At 60.9% G+C, this 16,482-nt stretch overlaps 1 protein-coding gene across 11 annotated transcripts in view; it reads right to left on the reverse strand.

Moving 5' to 3' along the window:
• DYSF (dysferlin) overlaps positions 1-16,482 on the reverse strand; it is an 85,452-nt gene that overhangs the window by 63,563 nt on the left and 5,407 nt on the right. For 4 of the 11 annotated variants that reach the window (XM_065662626.1, XM_065662593.1, XM_065662584.1 and 1 more), the window contains 19 exons: positions 16,026-16,081; positions 15,042-15,133; positions 11,671-11,776; positions 10,780-10,894; positions 9,872-10,065; positions 9,614-9,742; positions 9,303-9,365; positions 8,965-9,015; positions 8,840-8,870; positions 7,344-7,459; positions 7,034-7,160; positions 6,269-6,372; positions 5,455-5,523; positions 5,335-5,378; positions 5,143-5,225; positions 3,354-3,395; positions 2,510-2,625; positions 2,096-2,209; positions 561-738 (listed from right to left, as the gene is read on the reverse strand). In XM_065662626.1, coding sequence (XP_065518698.1) covers positions 561-738; positions 2,096-2,209; positions 2,510-2,625; positions 3,354-3,395; positions 5,143-5,225; positions 5,335-5,378; positions 5,455-5,523; positions 6,269-6,372; positions 7,034-7,160; positions 7,344-7,459; positions 8,840-8,870; positions 8,965-9,015; positions 9,303-9,365; positions 9,614-9,742; positions 9,872-10,065; positions 10,780-10,894; positions 11,671-11,776; positions 15,042-15,133; positions 16,026-16,081 — 1,830 coding nt within the window. Of the gene's footprint in view, positions 1-560; positions 739-2,095; positions 2,210-2,509; positions 2,626-3,353; positions 3,396-5,142; positions 5,226-5,334; positions 5,379-5,454; positions 5,524-6,268; positions 6,373-7,033; positions 7,161-7,343; positions 7,460-8,839; positions 8,871-8,964; positions 9,016-9,302; positions 9,366-9,613; positions 9,743-9,871; positions 10,171-10,770; positions 10,895-11,670; positions 11,777-15,041; positions 15,134-16,025; positions 16,082-16,482 lie in introns of all 11 variants that reach the window. The other 7 variants (XM_065662640.1, XM_065662612.1, XM_065662602.1 and 4 more) reach the window with 3 other exon arrangements.

Raw genomic sequence — 16,482 nt, forward strand, 5'->3', positions numbered from 1 at the left:
TTGTGCTCCCCAAAACCACCCAAGGTCCAAAGGGATCTGCATCAACATCCATGGCTACAGCAGCTCCTGCAGAGCAGCAAGGCCAGAAACCAACAGAACAGCCCCGATGCGGAGGGGACATCTCAGTCCAGAGCAAGAGTCCCACAGGAGCCAGGGAAAGGCCGCCCCAAAGCAGTGCCTCTTCCTCGGAGAGAAATGGGCACTGTTAGCGCCTGGATGCTGCCCAAGAACCACTTCAAGGACTGAGAGAAGTAATCCTGGATTCCCCACTCCTTCCCAGCCACATATTCCCCCCATCACAGCGTGGTTGAGGTGGGCAAGAACCTCTGGAGACCATCCCATCCAACCCCTGCTCAGGCAGGATCACCTGGAGCAGGTCATCCAGGATCACACGGAATCACAGCACGGTTTGAGGTGGAAAGGAGACCTTGACACCATCCAGTTCCAACCCCTGCCACGGGCTGCCCCAACCAGTTGGGTGTTGAGTATCTCCAAGGATGGAGCCTCCAAACCCTCCCTGCGCATCCCATCCATCGCTTGGTGACCCCGGAGCTGCTCACCATCGAAGACAGCCCGGCTGTACTGCGTGGTGGAGGCCAGGGGCAGGCACGTGGTGTCAAACTTGTTGCCGTAGTTGCCGATGCTGACCTCGAACTGGATGGCATCATCCACGTCCTGCAGCATGGTGGCCGAGTAGAAGGCGGCGAACAGGGAGTACTTCCGGCGGCGCAGGTACTTCTGCAACAGGCAAAGGACCGTGGCCATAGGAGACACCACCGGGCTCTCCAACGCACGCAGCCTCTGCTATCCCAGGGCACAGCAGCTCGGTGAGGCCTCCGAGGTGGAAAAGTTTATGGCAGGGAAGGAAAACAGCGGTTGGAGAAAGGGAATCTGGGGGGAGATGTTCGGGAGGAAGCCGACAGAGGAGAAGGGCAGAACTTCCCATGGGAAATGCAGCTTAAATGTGAAGAAACGCGGGCAAAAGGAGCAAGGTATCTGTGACAGCCTGAGCTGAGGCACACAGAGCCACAGAATGGCTTGGGTTGGAAAGGACCTCAAGATCATCCAGTTCCAACCCCCCTGCCATGGGCAGGGACACCTCACACTAAACCATCCCACACAAGGCTTCATCCAACCTGGCCTTGAACACTACCAGGGATGGAGCACTCACAACCTCCCTGGGCAACCCATTCCAGTGCCTCAGCACCGTCACAGGAAAGAATTTCCACCTTAGATCCAATCTAAACTTCCCCTGTTTCAGTTTGAACCCGTTACCCCTTGTCCTGTCACTACAGTCCCTGATGAAGAGTCCCTCCCCAGCATCCCTATAGGCCCCCTTCAGACACTGGAAACTGCTCTGAGGTCTCCACGCAGCCTTCTCTTCTCCAGGCTGAACAGCCCCAACATCTCCAACCACTCCATGGTAGTCAGAGAATGATGGAATGGTTTGGGTTGGAAGGGACCTCAAAGCTCCTCCAGCTCCAACCCCTGCCCCGGGCAGGGACCCCTTCCACTGGAGCAGCTTGCTCCAAGCCCCTGTGTCCAACCTGGCCTTGAGCACTGCCAGGGATGGGGCAGCCACAGCTTCTCTGGGCACCCTGTGCCAGCGCCTCAGCACCCTCACAGGGAAGAGCTTCTGCCTTATCTCCAACCTGAACTTCCCCTGCTCCAGTTTGAACCCATCACCCCTTGTCCTGTCACTCCAGTCCCTGATGAAGAGCCCCTCTCCAGTATCCTTGCAGCCCCCTTCCAGACACTGGAAGCTGCTATGAGGTCCCCACGCAGCCTTCTCTTCTCCAGGCTGAACAGCCCCAACTCCCTCAGCCTGGCTCCATACAGGAGGTGCTCCTCCAGCCCCTGAGCATCCTCATGTCCACTGGACTTGTTCCAACAGCTCCATGTCCTTATGCTGAGGCCACGATGCTGCTCACCACGGTCTGCTCGCTACCACGCAGCAGCTCAGGTGGAGCAAGGTTGAGATGGAAACACAGCAGAAGAACCCCTCCGGGACCCACCAAACCAGCGCCTTCCACAGAGCCCCACACACTGTGCTGCGGAAGGGCTGGCCCCACACACCCCATAGAGGCCCCATTACCTCCACGCGCAGGATGTCATCCACGGAGATGTCCTCCACCTTCTGCTCCACGTGCTCCACCAGCTTGGTCTGCAGCTCCACCAGCATCCTGCCGCGATACGCAACGCCCTCGCCCTTGGGGTAGACCAGGGACAAGGCGTCAGGACCCCGGTGTCCCCTGCCCATGGGCGAGCTCTGCCTTTGCTTTCAATGGGCTTCACTGCAGAAGGAGCAAGACCAGGCAAGGTGATGCTGCAAGAGCTTCCGAGGCAGAGCTGGGGCAATGGCAGGAGGTGTTTGGAGAGAGGGAAGAGCCAGGGCAGGAAACGCAGCGCAGGCTCCTAATGACAAAGCCAGTCCGGGTTAGAAGCGGCTGCTTTGGGCAAGGAGGAGCAGAGGTTTAGTTGAGGTGGTGCTGGGAGAAGCCGGGGTCACCTTGCCCAGGTTGAGCATCTCATACGGGTCAGGGAAGCCGGTGAACTCCCGGGGGCTGCCGTAGAGGTTGATGTAGCAGGGACCAAACGTCGGCAGGAACCCGAGGCCGTCGTCCACTGCAGGGAAAGAGATGTTAGAGAGTCCCAAAGGCACCACGGGGATGCGGCCTTGGGGCTGTGCTGCATGGGGACCATGTGCATGAAGCTGGAGGGCACCAGAACCATGGAGCTGCTGCGAGGGCTGGAGCAGCTCTGCTGTGAGCCAGGCTGAGAGAGCTGGGCTGGGGCAGCCTGGACAAGAGAAGGCTCCTGAAGGGGAGACCTGAGAGCAGCTCCAGTGCCTAAAGGGGCTGCAGGGAACCTGGAGAGGGGCTTGGGACAAGGGAGGCAGGGATGGGATGGGGAGTTTGGGCTTCCGGCTGGAAGAGGGAAGAGCTGGATGGGATACAGGGAAGTTCTTCCCTGTGAGGGTGGTGGGACATGGGAAGGGGTTGAAGCTGTGGCTGCCCCATCCCTGGCAGTGCTCAAGGCCAGGTTGGACACAGGGGCTTGGAGCAAGCTGCTCCAGTGGAAGGGGTCCCTGCCCGGGGCAGGGTTTGGGGCTGGAGGAGCTTTAAGGCCCCTTCAACCCAAACCAGGTTGGGATTCTAGGGGAGGGCAGTGGAGCCCTTTCCGTGCTTCCACAGGGCAGGAGGAGGCTGAGCTGGACCTGTCCCCTCCTCCCATTCATGTGTATGGACACAACGCAGCCGATGCTCCACTAACTCCATCCAGAGCCCTGGTGGCACCTGAACCAAAGCCATTACCAAGCTCAACTGCAAACCCAGAGGCTAAGGGGGACGTACGGTCTGAGGCTTTCAGAGGCTTCGCGAGAGCAGGAAACTCATCTGAGGCACAAAGAAAGGGAGAGAGGTCAGGAAAGGCAGCAGAGGAGCACGGAGGAGGGATGGAGGGGTACGGGAGACAAGGGTGGATGCTCTCATGGGCTTTGGGGCGAACAGAGACAGAGAGAGGAAGGGGAGGTTGGTACAAAGCCCTGTGACCCTTCCAGAGCTATAGGGACAATGTGAAACAGGAGGGTTTGAGCATCCCTGAAGGATGCTCCACGTGTTGCAAAGGCCGGATGGAGCCGCAGCTCCCCAGTCCATCCTGGGTACCAAGCAGGTCTCAGCGATAGGATGGGATGTGCTGGTCTTGGGTAGATCCCTCAGAACCTCCTCTTCCTCCCTCCTGGCCTCTCTGTCTCTCTCCAGATCAGCCCAGGAGCTGCATTTTAACTGGGAAGAGTGGGGCTGGACACACAAGAACCGTGCTTCACCCGGCTGCATGCCTGCATGCACAGCCCTCAGTGGGACACGTGGCTGCAGCTTCACACCATGCTTGTGTCTTGGCTCATGTCCCCTGCAGCACGGGGATGCTCGTGATGGGACAGGGCTTTGCAGGGTCTCAGAGATGCCCAAAGCAAAGGGAGCAGAGTGAGAGGAGCCCCAGTGAGGTGGCAGATGCCACCAGGTTGCTCGCAGCAGGAGATGCTCATGCAGGTTAGTGCCTCTGTGCTGGTCCTTCACTTCAGAAAGCCCCTGGGCTGGAAACAGCCCCCTCAGCACAAGCTGGACCTGAGCCCTCATCCCACCCTCTGACAGCCCCTAAATGTCACCTAAGGAGGAGCCACAAGTGGGGGCACACACAGCTGGGATGTGGCATCTTCAGGCACCCCGGACCAGCACCAGTGTGGCTGCAGGGCCAGGGCAGGGATTGTGCCCCTGCACTGGGCGCTGGTGAGGCTGCACCTCGAATCCTGTGCTCAGCTTTGGGCCCCTCGCTGCAAGAGAGACATTGAGGGGCTGGAGCGGGGCCAGAGAAGGGAATGGAGCTGGTGCAGGGCCTGGAGCCCAAGTGTGATGGGGAACGGCTGAGGGACCTGGGGGGTTCAGATGGAGAAGAGAAGGCTCAGGGGGGACCTGATGGCTCCCTACAAGTGCCTGCCAGGAGGATGGAGCCAGGAGGGGCTGGGCTCTGCTCCCAAGGAACAAGGGATGGGACAAGAGGAACCGGCCTCAAGCTGCCCCAGGGCAGGTTTAGATGGAGCTGAGGAACAATTCCTGCCCCAGAGGGTGCTCAGGCATTGGAACAGGCTGCCCAGGGCAGGGCTGCAGGCACCGGCCCTGCAAGGGTTCATACCCCGTGGAGACGAGGCCTCGGTGCCATGGGGCAGGGGTGGCCTTGGCAGGGCTGGGAATGGTTGGACCGGATGGGCTCAAAGGGCTCTCCCAGCCCAGCTGTGATTCTATGATCTCTGGCACTGGTGACCCCAGTGCCTGTCACAGCCGCACAGGGGAGCGCAGCCACATTCACACATCAACGCAAAGAGGAAGCAAAACCTCCCCACGCCGCGGTCCTGCAGCCTCCCCTCCCAGCACCACCGGGAGGACCTGAACATCTTCAGAGCCACGAACCAGGAGGGACCAGGTCCACGCAGAAAACACACAGCAGCAACCCCCGGCACCTCAGCACCAGTAACAGGGCAGGGACCATGGCGTTGGGATGTCCTCCAAGCCAACACCGTCAGCCACGAGCATGCAGTGCTCCTCCACGGCCATGCATCCAAACCCCATCCTTCTGCCCCCCCCTTACCCTCCAGCTCCCCACCGGGGGCCGAGATCTTGGACATGCAGAGGTGGGCAGTGCCGATGACATCGTTGTGCGTCAGACGGTCCCTGCAACGCAACCGGTGATGCCATCGCACCATGGACCAGGAGGGGCTGCCCTTGGGGTCTCCCATCGCCCATCCCGCTCCTCCCGCTCAGTTTTCCTAACCCCACTCACCAGTCGGTCACCCGGATCCTCATCTTCTCACACATGGAAGGGAACTGGGAAAAGAGGGAGAGGAGCAGTGAGCGGTGGTGGGGCCGGGTGGGTAGGGAGCATAGGGACACCCGTGCTCACCATCGCCGGCAGCGTCAGGCACTGGTTCCACTGCGGGTTGGCGTTCTTCTCCAGGATCCTCGAGTAGAGCTGGAGGTGGAGATGGGGATGGAAGGTCAGTGCTGCTCATGGATGCGTGCGTGCCGGGAGCTGGAATGTCCCCAGTGCCCCAAACCACCGGCTCCGTTCAATGGGTGACCTTAGGGGGCTCCGCATCACGCGGGCAAACCCCGCTGTGCAGGAGGCAGAGGATGCCGTGGGCTGCCCAAGGAACTTCCCCACCTTGGGACCACTGTGGTTGCTCAGGACAATGTCCCAAGGCTCTGTCCATCCCCGGGCACTGTCCCCAGGGGCAGATCTTTGGGCAGAGGAGATGTTCAGCCCTTCAGTGATGTTCCAAAGACAAGCGGTGGCTCATGGACGTGTTGCTTAGTGAAGGACAGAGCAGCAAAGGGAGTGGGATGGGGCTCTACAAAGCCCCTCCACACCCTGGCTGGTCATAGGGGGACATTTGGTGGCGTGGGACCAGTCCTTCACTCACTTCAGACAGCAGCAAGGAGCAGCAGAACTCTGCGCTGCTGCGCTCTCCCCTTCCCAGCAGCTCAGCTCCTCCATCCCCATTCTTAATGCAACGGCACCACTATGAGCCCGGTGAAGAAATGACTCCAGCACAGCCCAGCACACCCTGTCCAGTGCCACTGCTCGGCTCCAAGCGTGCCACAGACACGGGGACAGGGCTGGGGACATCAGCAAAGCAAATGACCTAAACTTCCCCACGCCAAGACCAAGTTTCCCTATGGAAAGCTGCCATCCCAGCCCCACTCCAGCCACTCACCGTCTTCCCTGCAAAGCTGACTTCCACAAAGGGATCCACCAGGTTCTTCTTGTTGCTGTCGAAGCCAAAGATCTGCCTGACGTTGTCCATGACGGCATCATCCACTGGGAGGAAAGGAGATGCTGAAAGCTGATGGGAGCACATGGGAGCACGATGGTCCCGGCTTTCCGGGCAGGGTGTCCCACCAGGGACTGTGCTGCTCCATTGAGCCAGGTGGGCAAAACCAGTGTGCTCCAGTAAAGGGAGGGCTCTGGGGAGACCTTAGGGCAGCTCCAGTGCCTAAAGGGGCTGCAGGGAACCTGGAGAGGGGCTTGGGACAAGGGCCTGTAGGGCCAGGCCAAGGGGAATGGCTTGAACCTGCCCGAGGGGAGACTGAGCTGGGCTCTTAGGCAGAAGCTCTTCCCTGGGAGGGTGCTGAGGCGCTGGCACAGGGTGCCCAGAGAAGCTGTGGCTGCCCCATCCCTGGCAGTGCTCAAGGCCAGGTTGGACACAGGGGCTTGGAGCAAGCTGCTCCGGTGGAAGGGGTCCCTGCCCGGGGCAGGGGTTGGGGCTGGGGGAGCTTTAAGGTCCCTTCCACCCAAACCATCTGGGATTCCACGAGACTCATCCCCCAGTACGTTACAGACCGGTATCTACCAGGTCTTTGGACCACGGCCATGGATAAGGTTTCTGTATCTGTGCCCTTCTTCCTCTCCAGCACATCGCAACCCGCTGCAAGGAAAAGGGCCGGATGTGGGATGCTCCAGCCCGGGAGGATTCTCTTACTCTGGGGCAAATCCTCAGCTTTGAAGATCTTGAGGCAGAAGTGGGCCCCTCGCAGGGTGACCCCGGTGGGGCGCAGGAGGTTGCCCTCGATGTCCTCCTTGTCTTCAGAGACCTCCTTCTTCTCCAGCTGCGGGACAAGAGGAAAACGCCACCGAGCTTCCCAAGGGTCCCAAAGTGAGCGGCAACAGCCAACACCCAGCACCAGAACGGGGGGAGACCAAAGCTGGGAAGGGGCCGGGGTCGGATGGACCAGGATGGTGGAATTCCACGGCTGGAATCGCCGCCGTCGTGGTGGGTGCTCAGTACTCACCGGAGCCTCATCGCCAGGGCCCAGCACGAAGAGGCTGACCTTCAGGTAGCCCTTGGCCCCCACGGAGAAGTCCTCTGGGTCGGAGAGCAGCAGCCACTTCCTGAGGAAAGCGTGTTCTAGGGGAGGAAAGAGCCTGGGATCCATGGGCTGCGCATCAGCACGCAGGGACACGGCTGCAAGGGTGCTCTTGGTACGGGGTTATGATAAATGCTATTTCCCTAGGGATAGGATGGATTAGAACAGGACTGGAAATGGAGAGGGGAAAGAGGGGGGAAAGAGGGAGGGAGAAAGAGAAGGGGGAAGAGAAGGGGGAAGAGAAGGGGGAAGAGAAGGGGGAAAGAGAAGGGGGAAGAGAAGGGGGAAAGAGAAGGGGGAAGAGAAGGGGAAAGAGAAGGGGGAAGAGAAGGGGGAAAGAGAAGGGGGAAGAGAAGGGGAAAGAGAAGGGGGAAGAGAAGGGGGAAGAGAAGGGGGAAGAGAAGGGGGGAAGAGAAGGGGGAAGAGAAGGGGGAGGAGAAGGGGGGAAAAGAAGGGGGAAGAGAAGGGGGGAAGAGAAGGGGGGAAGAGAAGGGGGGAAGAGAAGGGGGGAAGAGAAGGGGGAAGAGAAGGGGGAAGAGAAGGGGGAAGAGAAGGGGGAAGAGAAGGGGGAAGAGAAGGGGGAAGAGAAGGGGGAGGAGAAGGGGGGAAGAGAAGGGGGAAGAGAAGGGGGGAAGAGAAGGGGGAAGAGAAGGGGGTAAGAGAAGGGGGAAGAGAAGGGGGAGGAGAAGGGGGAAAGAGAAGGGGGAAGAGAAGGGGGAAGAGAAGGGGGAAAGAGAAGGGGGAAGAGAAGGGGAAAGAGAAGGGGGAAGAGAAGGGGGGAAGAGAATGGGGAAGAGAAGGGGGGAAGAGAATGGGGAAGAGAAGGGGGAAAGAGAAGGGGGAGGAGAAGGGGGGAAGAGAAGGGGGGAAAAGAAGGGGGAAAGAGAAGGAGGAAGAGAAGGGGGAAGAGAAGGGGAAAGAGAAGGGGGAAAAAAGACTTCAATTGGAAGGGGCCTCCAGTGATCATCCAGTCCAACTGCCTGACCTCTTGAGGGCTGACCAAAAGCTCAAGCACGTTATCAAGGGATCTGCCTTGGAGTTCTTAACTCTTTACAGCCAAAATCACCACGTTCTCTGCGGTGCTTAGGGCAGGAAGATCTCTATCAGCATCATTTTACCTTCTCTGAGATAAACTGATAGATAAAAGAGAAAATAATGACCCAGATTCGAGACAAAACGCAATGAGCTGGGCTGTGCTGATTGGGCTTCCTGTCAGCGAGATGGTGGCACGATGACCTGAAAGCCTCGGTGATGCTCATCTTGGGAAAGGGAGGAGGAATGGGTGGTGGTGATGGATACAGGGACACATCCGGGTTCAGGTATGGGAGAGCTCTGGGGTTTGTGCGTGCATTGCCCTGATGCTGAGCCCTATAAAGAGGGTTCCTGTAGCAGGAGGTGACCCTGGCCTGGGTCTGACTCACTTGGCTCCGAGTAAACGGTCTCAACGTCCATCTGTGCAATAGAGCAGAGAAGGAACGTCAGTGTCCAGCCATGGGTCAGGATGGAACAGGCAGGAACGGGGGCACAGGACACAGCGTGGCCTTACCCGGAATTCCCCGATCACCGAATCCGTCCGGAACGACCGAGAGTCCACAACCTGCGGGTGAAAACGGGGAGAAACAGTGAATCCAGCCCAAATCCAGCGGGATGGAGCGCCCGCTGCGTGCCCAGGTGGGAGCAGGGGTGTGATTCCCTGGGTGCTGCAGGGAAAGGGACGGGGTGATGGCTCCAGGTTGGACACAGGGGCTTGGAGCAAGCTGCTCCAGTGGAAGGGCTGGAGCTGGAGGAGCTTTAAGGTCCCTTCCAACCCAACCCATTCCATGGTTCTATGGTTCTATTACCCCAGCCTCACGCAGAGCAGGCCCAAGGTGTGCTGGAGCTCACCGTGATGAAGATGGGCGCATCGAACAGCTCGGACGGTGACTCGAAGACATTGAAGAAGAAGGTCTGCAGGAAGGAAGGGCGAGGGTGCAAGGTCTGCCCCAGCCTCTCCCATGCGCCCAGCTCCACAGGCTCCTTCCCTCCCATTAGGTGAGACCCAAGCCCATGAATAGCAACATCCATCCAAAGGGGCTGTGCAATCCCCACGGCCACATCCCTGCCTCTGGCCTTCCCCAGGATTTCCATCACTCAGGACCCCGACCCACGACATTCCCAACCCTTTCCTGGCGCTCGGAGCAGGGTCCCCCCCTCACCTCATCAAAGCAGGGGCTGTTCCCTTTGCGGATGCGCGTCCTCTTGGTCTGCCCCGCGGCCGTCACCTTCACCACGGGCCTGATGTTGACCCCCGGGAGCTGCCGGCCCTCGATGACCCTCACCCTGATCTGGGATGAGAGGGAGAACGGGGCAGAGGGCGAGCGGGTTGGTCCGAGCATGGGATGGGCACGTCCGAGGTGAGGAAGCCGGCATCGGACGCGCTGGCGGTGCAAGAGGAGCAGCTCATCCCCACCAACCTGGAAGTCCTGTGGCTTGTTGGACAGAGGCTTTTTGGGCGAGCTCCTCCTCCTCTTCACCCCCTGCACGTGGTGCACTGGGGGCTTGTGGGGCAGCGAGGGGGGCTCAGAGCCGGGTGGCCCCGAGGATGAGGAGGGCTCCATCTCGTCCCCTGTAGCTCCTTGATCCTCTGCCTCCTCCTCTCCGGCTGTCTCTGGATGGGGTGAGGAAGGAGATGGAGAACGTGAGTGATGGAGCTGAGCATCCCGGCATGGACCAGCACCAGTGCGGCTGCAGGGCCAGGGCAGGGATTGTGCCCCTGCACTGGGCACTGGTGAGGCTGCACCTCGAATCCTGTGCTCAGCTCTGGGCCCCTCGCTGCAAGAGAGACATTGAGGGGCTGGAGCGGGGCCAGAGAAGGGAATGGAGCTGGTGCAGGGCCTGGAGCCCAAGTGTGATGGGGAACGGCTGAGGGACCTGGGGGGTTCAGATGGAGAAGAGAAGGCTCAGGGGGGACCTGATGGCTCCCTACAAGTGCCTGCCAGGAGGATGGAGCCAGGAGGGGCTGGGCTCTGCTCCCAAGGAACAAGGGATGGGACAAGAGGAACCGGCCTCAAGCTGCCCCAGGGCAGGTTTAGATGGAGCTGAGGAACAATTCCTGCCCCAGAGGGTGCTCAGGCATTGGAACAGGCTGCCCAGGGCAGGGCTGCACGCACCGGCCCTGCGAGGGTTCACACCCCATGGAGACGAGGCCTCGGTGCCATGGGGCAGGGGTGGCCTTGGCAGGGCTGGGAATGGTTGGACCGGATGAGCTCAAAGGGCTCTCCCAGCCTGGCTGGTCGCAAGCAGGGAGCGCAGGGCGAGGGGCCCAGGACGGGATCCATGGGGCACATCCCCCCCGCGGGCAGCACAGGGGGGCTCCGGTTACCAGGGACCGAGTCGGGCTCAGCAGCAGCCGGCGCTGGCTCGGGGGGAGCCGGAGGAGGAAACAGGGGAGGAGCTCCTGGAGGGGGGATGTAGGAGACCTGGAGGAGGAGGAAAGCCTGGAAGAAAGGAAACAGCGTTAAAGGGGTGCCAGGAACGCGCCGGGATCCCACTGGGGCTGCCCTGGGCAGGGCATTGCTCACACTGGGATCCAACTGGGGCTGCCCTGGGCAGGGCATTGCTCACACTGGGCTCCAACTGGGGCTGCCCTGGGCAGGGCATTGCTCACACTGGGCTCCGACTGGGGCTGCACTGGGCAGGGCATTGCTCACACTGGGATCAAACTGGGGCTGCCCTGGGCAGGGCATTGCTCACACTGGGAGCAAACTGGGGCTGCACTGGGCAGGGCATTGCTCACACTGGGCTCCAACTGGGGCTGCACTGGGCAGGGCATTGCTCACACTGGGCTCCGACTGGGGCTGCCCTGGGCAGGGCATTGCTCACACTGGGATCCAACTGGGGCTGCCCTGGGCAGGGCATTGCTCACACTGGGATCAGACTGGGGCTGCCCTGGGCAGGGCATTGCTCACACTGGGCTCCAACTGGGGCTGCCCTGGGCAGGGCATTGCTCACACTGGGATCCAACTGGGGCTGCCCTGGGCAGGGCATTGCTCACACTGGGATCCAACTGGGGCTGCCCTGGGCACGGCATTGCTCACACTGGGATCAAACTGGGGCTGCCCTGGGCCTGGCATTGCTCACACTGGGCTCCAACTGGGGCTGCACTGGGCAGGGCATTGCTCACACTGGGCTCCAACTGGGGCTGCCCTGGGCAGGGCATTGCTCACACTGGGATCAAACTGGGGCCGCCCTGGGGGGCCGTTGCTGTACTCACCCCCGTTGCCTGTTTCTTGGTGTCCAGGAGGGGCAGGTTGTAGGACGCGGCCAGGCTGGGCGAGCTGAGCACATCCCGCAGCGGCACCCGGGCTTCCCCCAGGAACCTGCGTGAGGAGCAGGGGGGGCTGAGGAGCAAACCCAGCCCCGGGGACCCGTCCATGGGCAGGGACGCGCTGGGGACACCCCCAGCAGCCCCCGTGGGCATCGGGTGAGAGCTCCCCCCGGGAGCAGCATCCCCGGGGCTTTATCCCGTCCTCAGCAGGGGCATGCCCCTAAAGGGCCACGCCGAGGGACCAGGGGCCCCAGAGCCAAGTGCTGATGGAGGCAACCAAGCCACAAGGGGCTGGGTAGCACTGGAGGTGGGAAGATCAGCTCCATGTCCGCGTGCCAGCATAGAATCATAGAATCATAGAACAGTCAGGGTTGGAAAGGACCTCAAGATCACCCAGTTCCAACCCCCCTGCCATGGGCAGGGACACCTCACACTAAACCATCCCACACAAGGCTTCATCCAACCTGGCCTTGAACACTGCCAGGGATGGAGCACTCACAACCTCCCTGGGCAACCCATTCCAGTGCCTCAGCACCCTCACAGGAAAGAATTTCCTCCTTAGATCCAATCTAAACTTCCCCTGTTTCAGTTTGAACCCGTTACCCCTTGTCCTGTCACTGCAGTCCCTGATGAAGAGTCCCTCCCCAGCATCCCTATAGGCCCCCTTCAGGTACTGGAAGCTGCTCTGAGGTCTCCATGCAGCCTTCTCTTCTCCAGGCTGAACAGCCCCAACTTCCTCAGCCTGTCTTCATACGGGAGGTGCTCCAGCCCCTGATCATCCTCGTGGCCTCCTCTGGACTTGTTCCAGCAGTTCCATGTCCTTTTTATGTTGAGGACACCAGAACTGCACACAATGCTCCAGGTGAGGTCTCACAAGAGCAGAGCAGAGGGGCAGGATCACCTCCTTCGCCCTGCTGGTCACGCTCCTTTGGATGCAGCCCAGGATACGGTTGGTTTCTGGGCTGCGAGCGCACACTGCAGCCGGCTCGTGTTCATTTTCTCATCGACCGGCACCCCCAAGTCCTTCTCTGCAGGGCTGCTCTGAATCTCTTCTCTGCCCAACCTGTAGCTGTGCCTGGGATTGCTCCGACCCAGGTGTAGGACCTTGCACTTGTCATGGTTGAACTCCATAAGGTTGGCATCAGCCACCTCACAAGCGTGTCAAGGTCCCTCTGGAGTTCTCGCCACGGATTCTCCCCTATGGAGTTTCAGCATCCCAGCCTCTGGATAAACCCTGCCCCAGCCAGCAGCAGTGGTTGCCCCATGGCCCAGGTCCAGTGCTGCTGCCCCGAGCCTGGAAAGCCCTCAGACTGCTTAGCGCTGCCCTAACAGCAGGATGGGACCACGGAGCAGATCCCCCTGGAAGACACGTTGAACATAGGGAATGCAGGGAGGTGACAGAGACACCCAACGGGCCTTTGGGAGAGGAACAGCGCTGGAGGGATGGGGCTTTGCAGTATTGGGCTGGGGCTCAGCTCCTAAGGGCACATAACAAAGGGTTTGAGGTACCAGGACCTAGACACGCTCCGGTTAAAGCCAGCATCACCCCTGGGTGAGGGACACGCGCCGTGGTTACAAAGGATGCTCTCTTTGGACACGCTATGACACGGAGCGGGTGCAGGATGGCTCTGGAGTTAACCAGGGAGCTGGGGCCTTTGATGAGGGCAAGAGGCAGTGGGCAAAGGGAGAGGGGCCGATGCTCTCCAACTGGAGTCTTCAAGAGCGTTTCTGACTCTGAATGGAAGAGGAAGGGGTTGATGGATGGGCTCTGCGGTAAGGAATTGGCTGCATGGTCCAAAGAGCTCGAGCTGAAGTCAGTGCCCAAGAGGAGAAGGCTCCTGAAGGGGAGACCTGAGAGCAGCTCCAGTGCCTGAAGGGGCTGCAGGGAACCTGGAGAGGGGCTTGGGACAAGGGCCTGTAGGGCCAGGCCAAGGGGAATGGCTTGAACCTGCCCGAGGGGAGACTGAGCTGAGCTCTTAAAGTCCCTTCAGCCCAAACGGTTCCATGATTCCCAATGGCAGCAGCAGCCAGACAGGGCATTAACCACCAGCATCGCCCACTTCGGGTGGGCTGGGATCCTCTCCCAAGGGAAGGAGAAGCCAAACTCCCCCATCCTTGTGCCAGCCATGGGACGAGTCCCGGTCCCTGTGGGTCACAGTGGGGCAGCTCCTCCCCACGGAGCACTCAAAGCTCCAGCACCGGGATCCGGTCCCTTTTCCCGTCCTCTCCTCTCTATTTATAGCCACTCCCGACGCCACCGAGCTGGACCCGACCCAAATTCCATCCCCTTTGGCTTCCAGCCCAGGAGCGAACCCAGCTCCAGGCACGGCAATGGGATCCTTCACACCGGAGCAGGACAGCGAATCCCACCCTCCTCCGGCCAAAAATAAACCGTTTCCTGCCTGTGGAAGCAGCGATCCCGGTCAAGGGAGCGATGCACGGAACACGGAATGCTGCGGGAGGCCGGGATGGAGGTCCCGGGGCATCACCATCAGCTCCCACTCTGCTTCCCAATGCAACCACCGCAAAGAGGGAGACCCCACGGAGGGGGTCAGATCCCATGGGGAATCCGCGAGGAGCTGCAGGGACAAAGGAAGCAGCCCGGAGCTGTTCCCTGTGCGAGCGCCGCCCTTCCCGGCACTGGGAATGAGCCTGGAGCCGCCTCAGCCCTCCGGAGCCGAGCGCCCATCACTGGGGCCTCGGGGCGCCGGTGCTCCCGCGGAGGGTCCCTGTGCTCCCTGCCCTCACGCCCCGTGCTCCTTGGCCATGGAGCCCGGGAGTGCAGCTCCGGCCTCCCCCGCTGCAAAGGGGAACCGGGAAGAGGCCGAACCCTCCTCGTGTGGCTCTGGGCATGATGGAAGGGTTTGGGATGAAGGGAGCCTAAAGCCCCTCCAGCCCCAACCCCTGCCCCGGGCAGGGACCCCTTCCACTGGAGCAGCTTGCTCCAAGCCCCTGTGTCCAACCTGGCCTTGAGCACTGCCAGGGATGGGGCAGCCACAGCTTCAACCCATTCCCATGTCCCACCACCCTCATAGGGAAGAACTTCCCTGTATCCCAGCCAGCTCTGCCCTCTTCCAGCCGGAAGCCCAAACTCCCCATCCCATCCCTGCCTCCCTTGTCCCAAGCCCCTCTCCAGCTTTCCTGCAGCCCCTTCAGGCACTGGAGCTGCTCTCAGGTCTCCCCTTCAGGAGCCTTCTCTTGTCCAGGCTGCCCCAGCCCAGCTCTCTCAGCCTGGCTCCAGAGCAGAGCTGCTCCAGCCCTCGCAGCATCCCCATGGCCTCCTCCTGCTCCCAGCCCGCTCTCGGTGCTGCTCCCACCTGTTTCTCCCCACGGTCTCATGGTCCTTCACAACGATGGTGAGCTCAGCACCGGGGTCCAGGGGCGCTCCCTTCAGGTCCCACTCGAAGCCCTGGAAGGAAGGAAGGGAGGGAGGAAAGAGCCGCGATCAGCGCCCAGGCGGAGCCAGGATGCTCGCACCAAGCAGCTCCGGTACCGCAGGGGGCTCTCAGAGGTGAGGAGCCCCAAACCCACGTCCCCAGCACGGTTACACCTCACAGTGAGTGCCAAAACACCGGCACAGGCTGCCCCATCCCTGGCAGTGCTCAAGGCCAGGTTGGACACAGGGGCTTGGAGCAAGCTGCTCCAGTGGAAGGGGTCCCTGCCCGGGGCAGGGGTTGGGGCTGGAGGAGCTTTAAGCTCCCTTCATCCCAACCCATGCCGTGGCTCCATCGCATCACCAACAGCACAAACCCAGTGAGCTCCTCCTCAGCCCCACATGCCCTGAGAAAAGCCCTTCCTCTCCTCAGGGATTAAGGCTGAAGGAGCTGCCAGGCACCATTTGGGCACCAAAACGGTGTCCGTTTGCTCCTCAAAACCCCTTTTCCTCCAGTTCTGCCCCAGGGAAGCAGAGGTCAGGGCTGGGAGGAAGAAGGTGCTGGAACAACCCCCCCTCCCCGCTGGATTGATGGGTAAAGCATTTGTTTGCCATGGAGCTGAGATGTGTTTGAACAGCTCCTCCAAGAGTGTGTGTGCTCGGCCCTGATAACATCTTGATGGAAGGGGAAGGGGAGGGAGCAAAGGGCTGGAGCTGGCTCCATCCCATCCACTGCTGCTGGCGGAGCTGCCCGTAATGGGATCAGCCTCAAACCCTCCGTGGGTGCAGCCACCTTAGGCTTGGGGCACGTCGCTGGGCTTGCACCATGGCCCACGGCATCCCCTGGGACCGGGGATGCGAATGGGATGGGAATAGGATGAGGACCGGGATGGCAATGGGATGGGGATGGAGATGGGGACACCCTCACCTCGTTCCATACGGGGTTCACGTTGTTCTTGATGACTTTAGTCCTCTTCTTGACGCCTGCAGGGAACAGCACACATGGCTCAGACCCCAAAGCTGAGCTCCGTCCCCCACCGGAAGGGGTTGGGAGCCTCCAGTGGCATCCACAGCTCCAGGAGCAGGATCAGGCCCTGCTCCTCACACATAGGATGGGTCATGGTGTGCACAGACGGGCCCCAGGACCCTGCTGGAAAACCCCAGACAAGGCACCTCAATGGGTCAGGCCTCAGTTTCCCCACGAGCAGGGCACAGAAGAGGCCCCCAAAGGCTCTGGGGTGGGTTTCCAGGGTGGGAGGTGCAATGGGGGACCCGGACATCCCCCTTCCTCCACCCAAACCTCAGTACAGCCCCGAAGGGGACCCAGAGCCCCTCTGGTCATCAGTTGGATGCTTCTACATGGGGTTGGCCAATGGACACCTCAA

This window comes from Lathamus discolor, chromosome 1 (assembly GCF_037157495.1).
Source record: "Lathamus discolor isolate bLatDis1 chromosome 1, bLatDis1.hap1, whole genome shotgun sequence".
Lineage (NCBI taxonomy): Eukaryota > Metazoa > Chordata > Aves > Psittaciformes > Psittacidae > Lathamus > Lathamus discolor.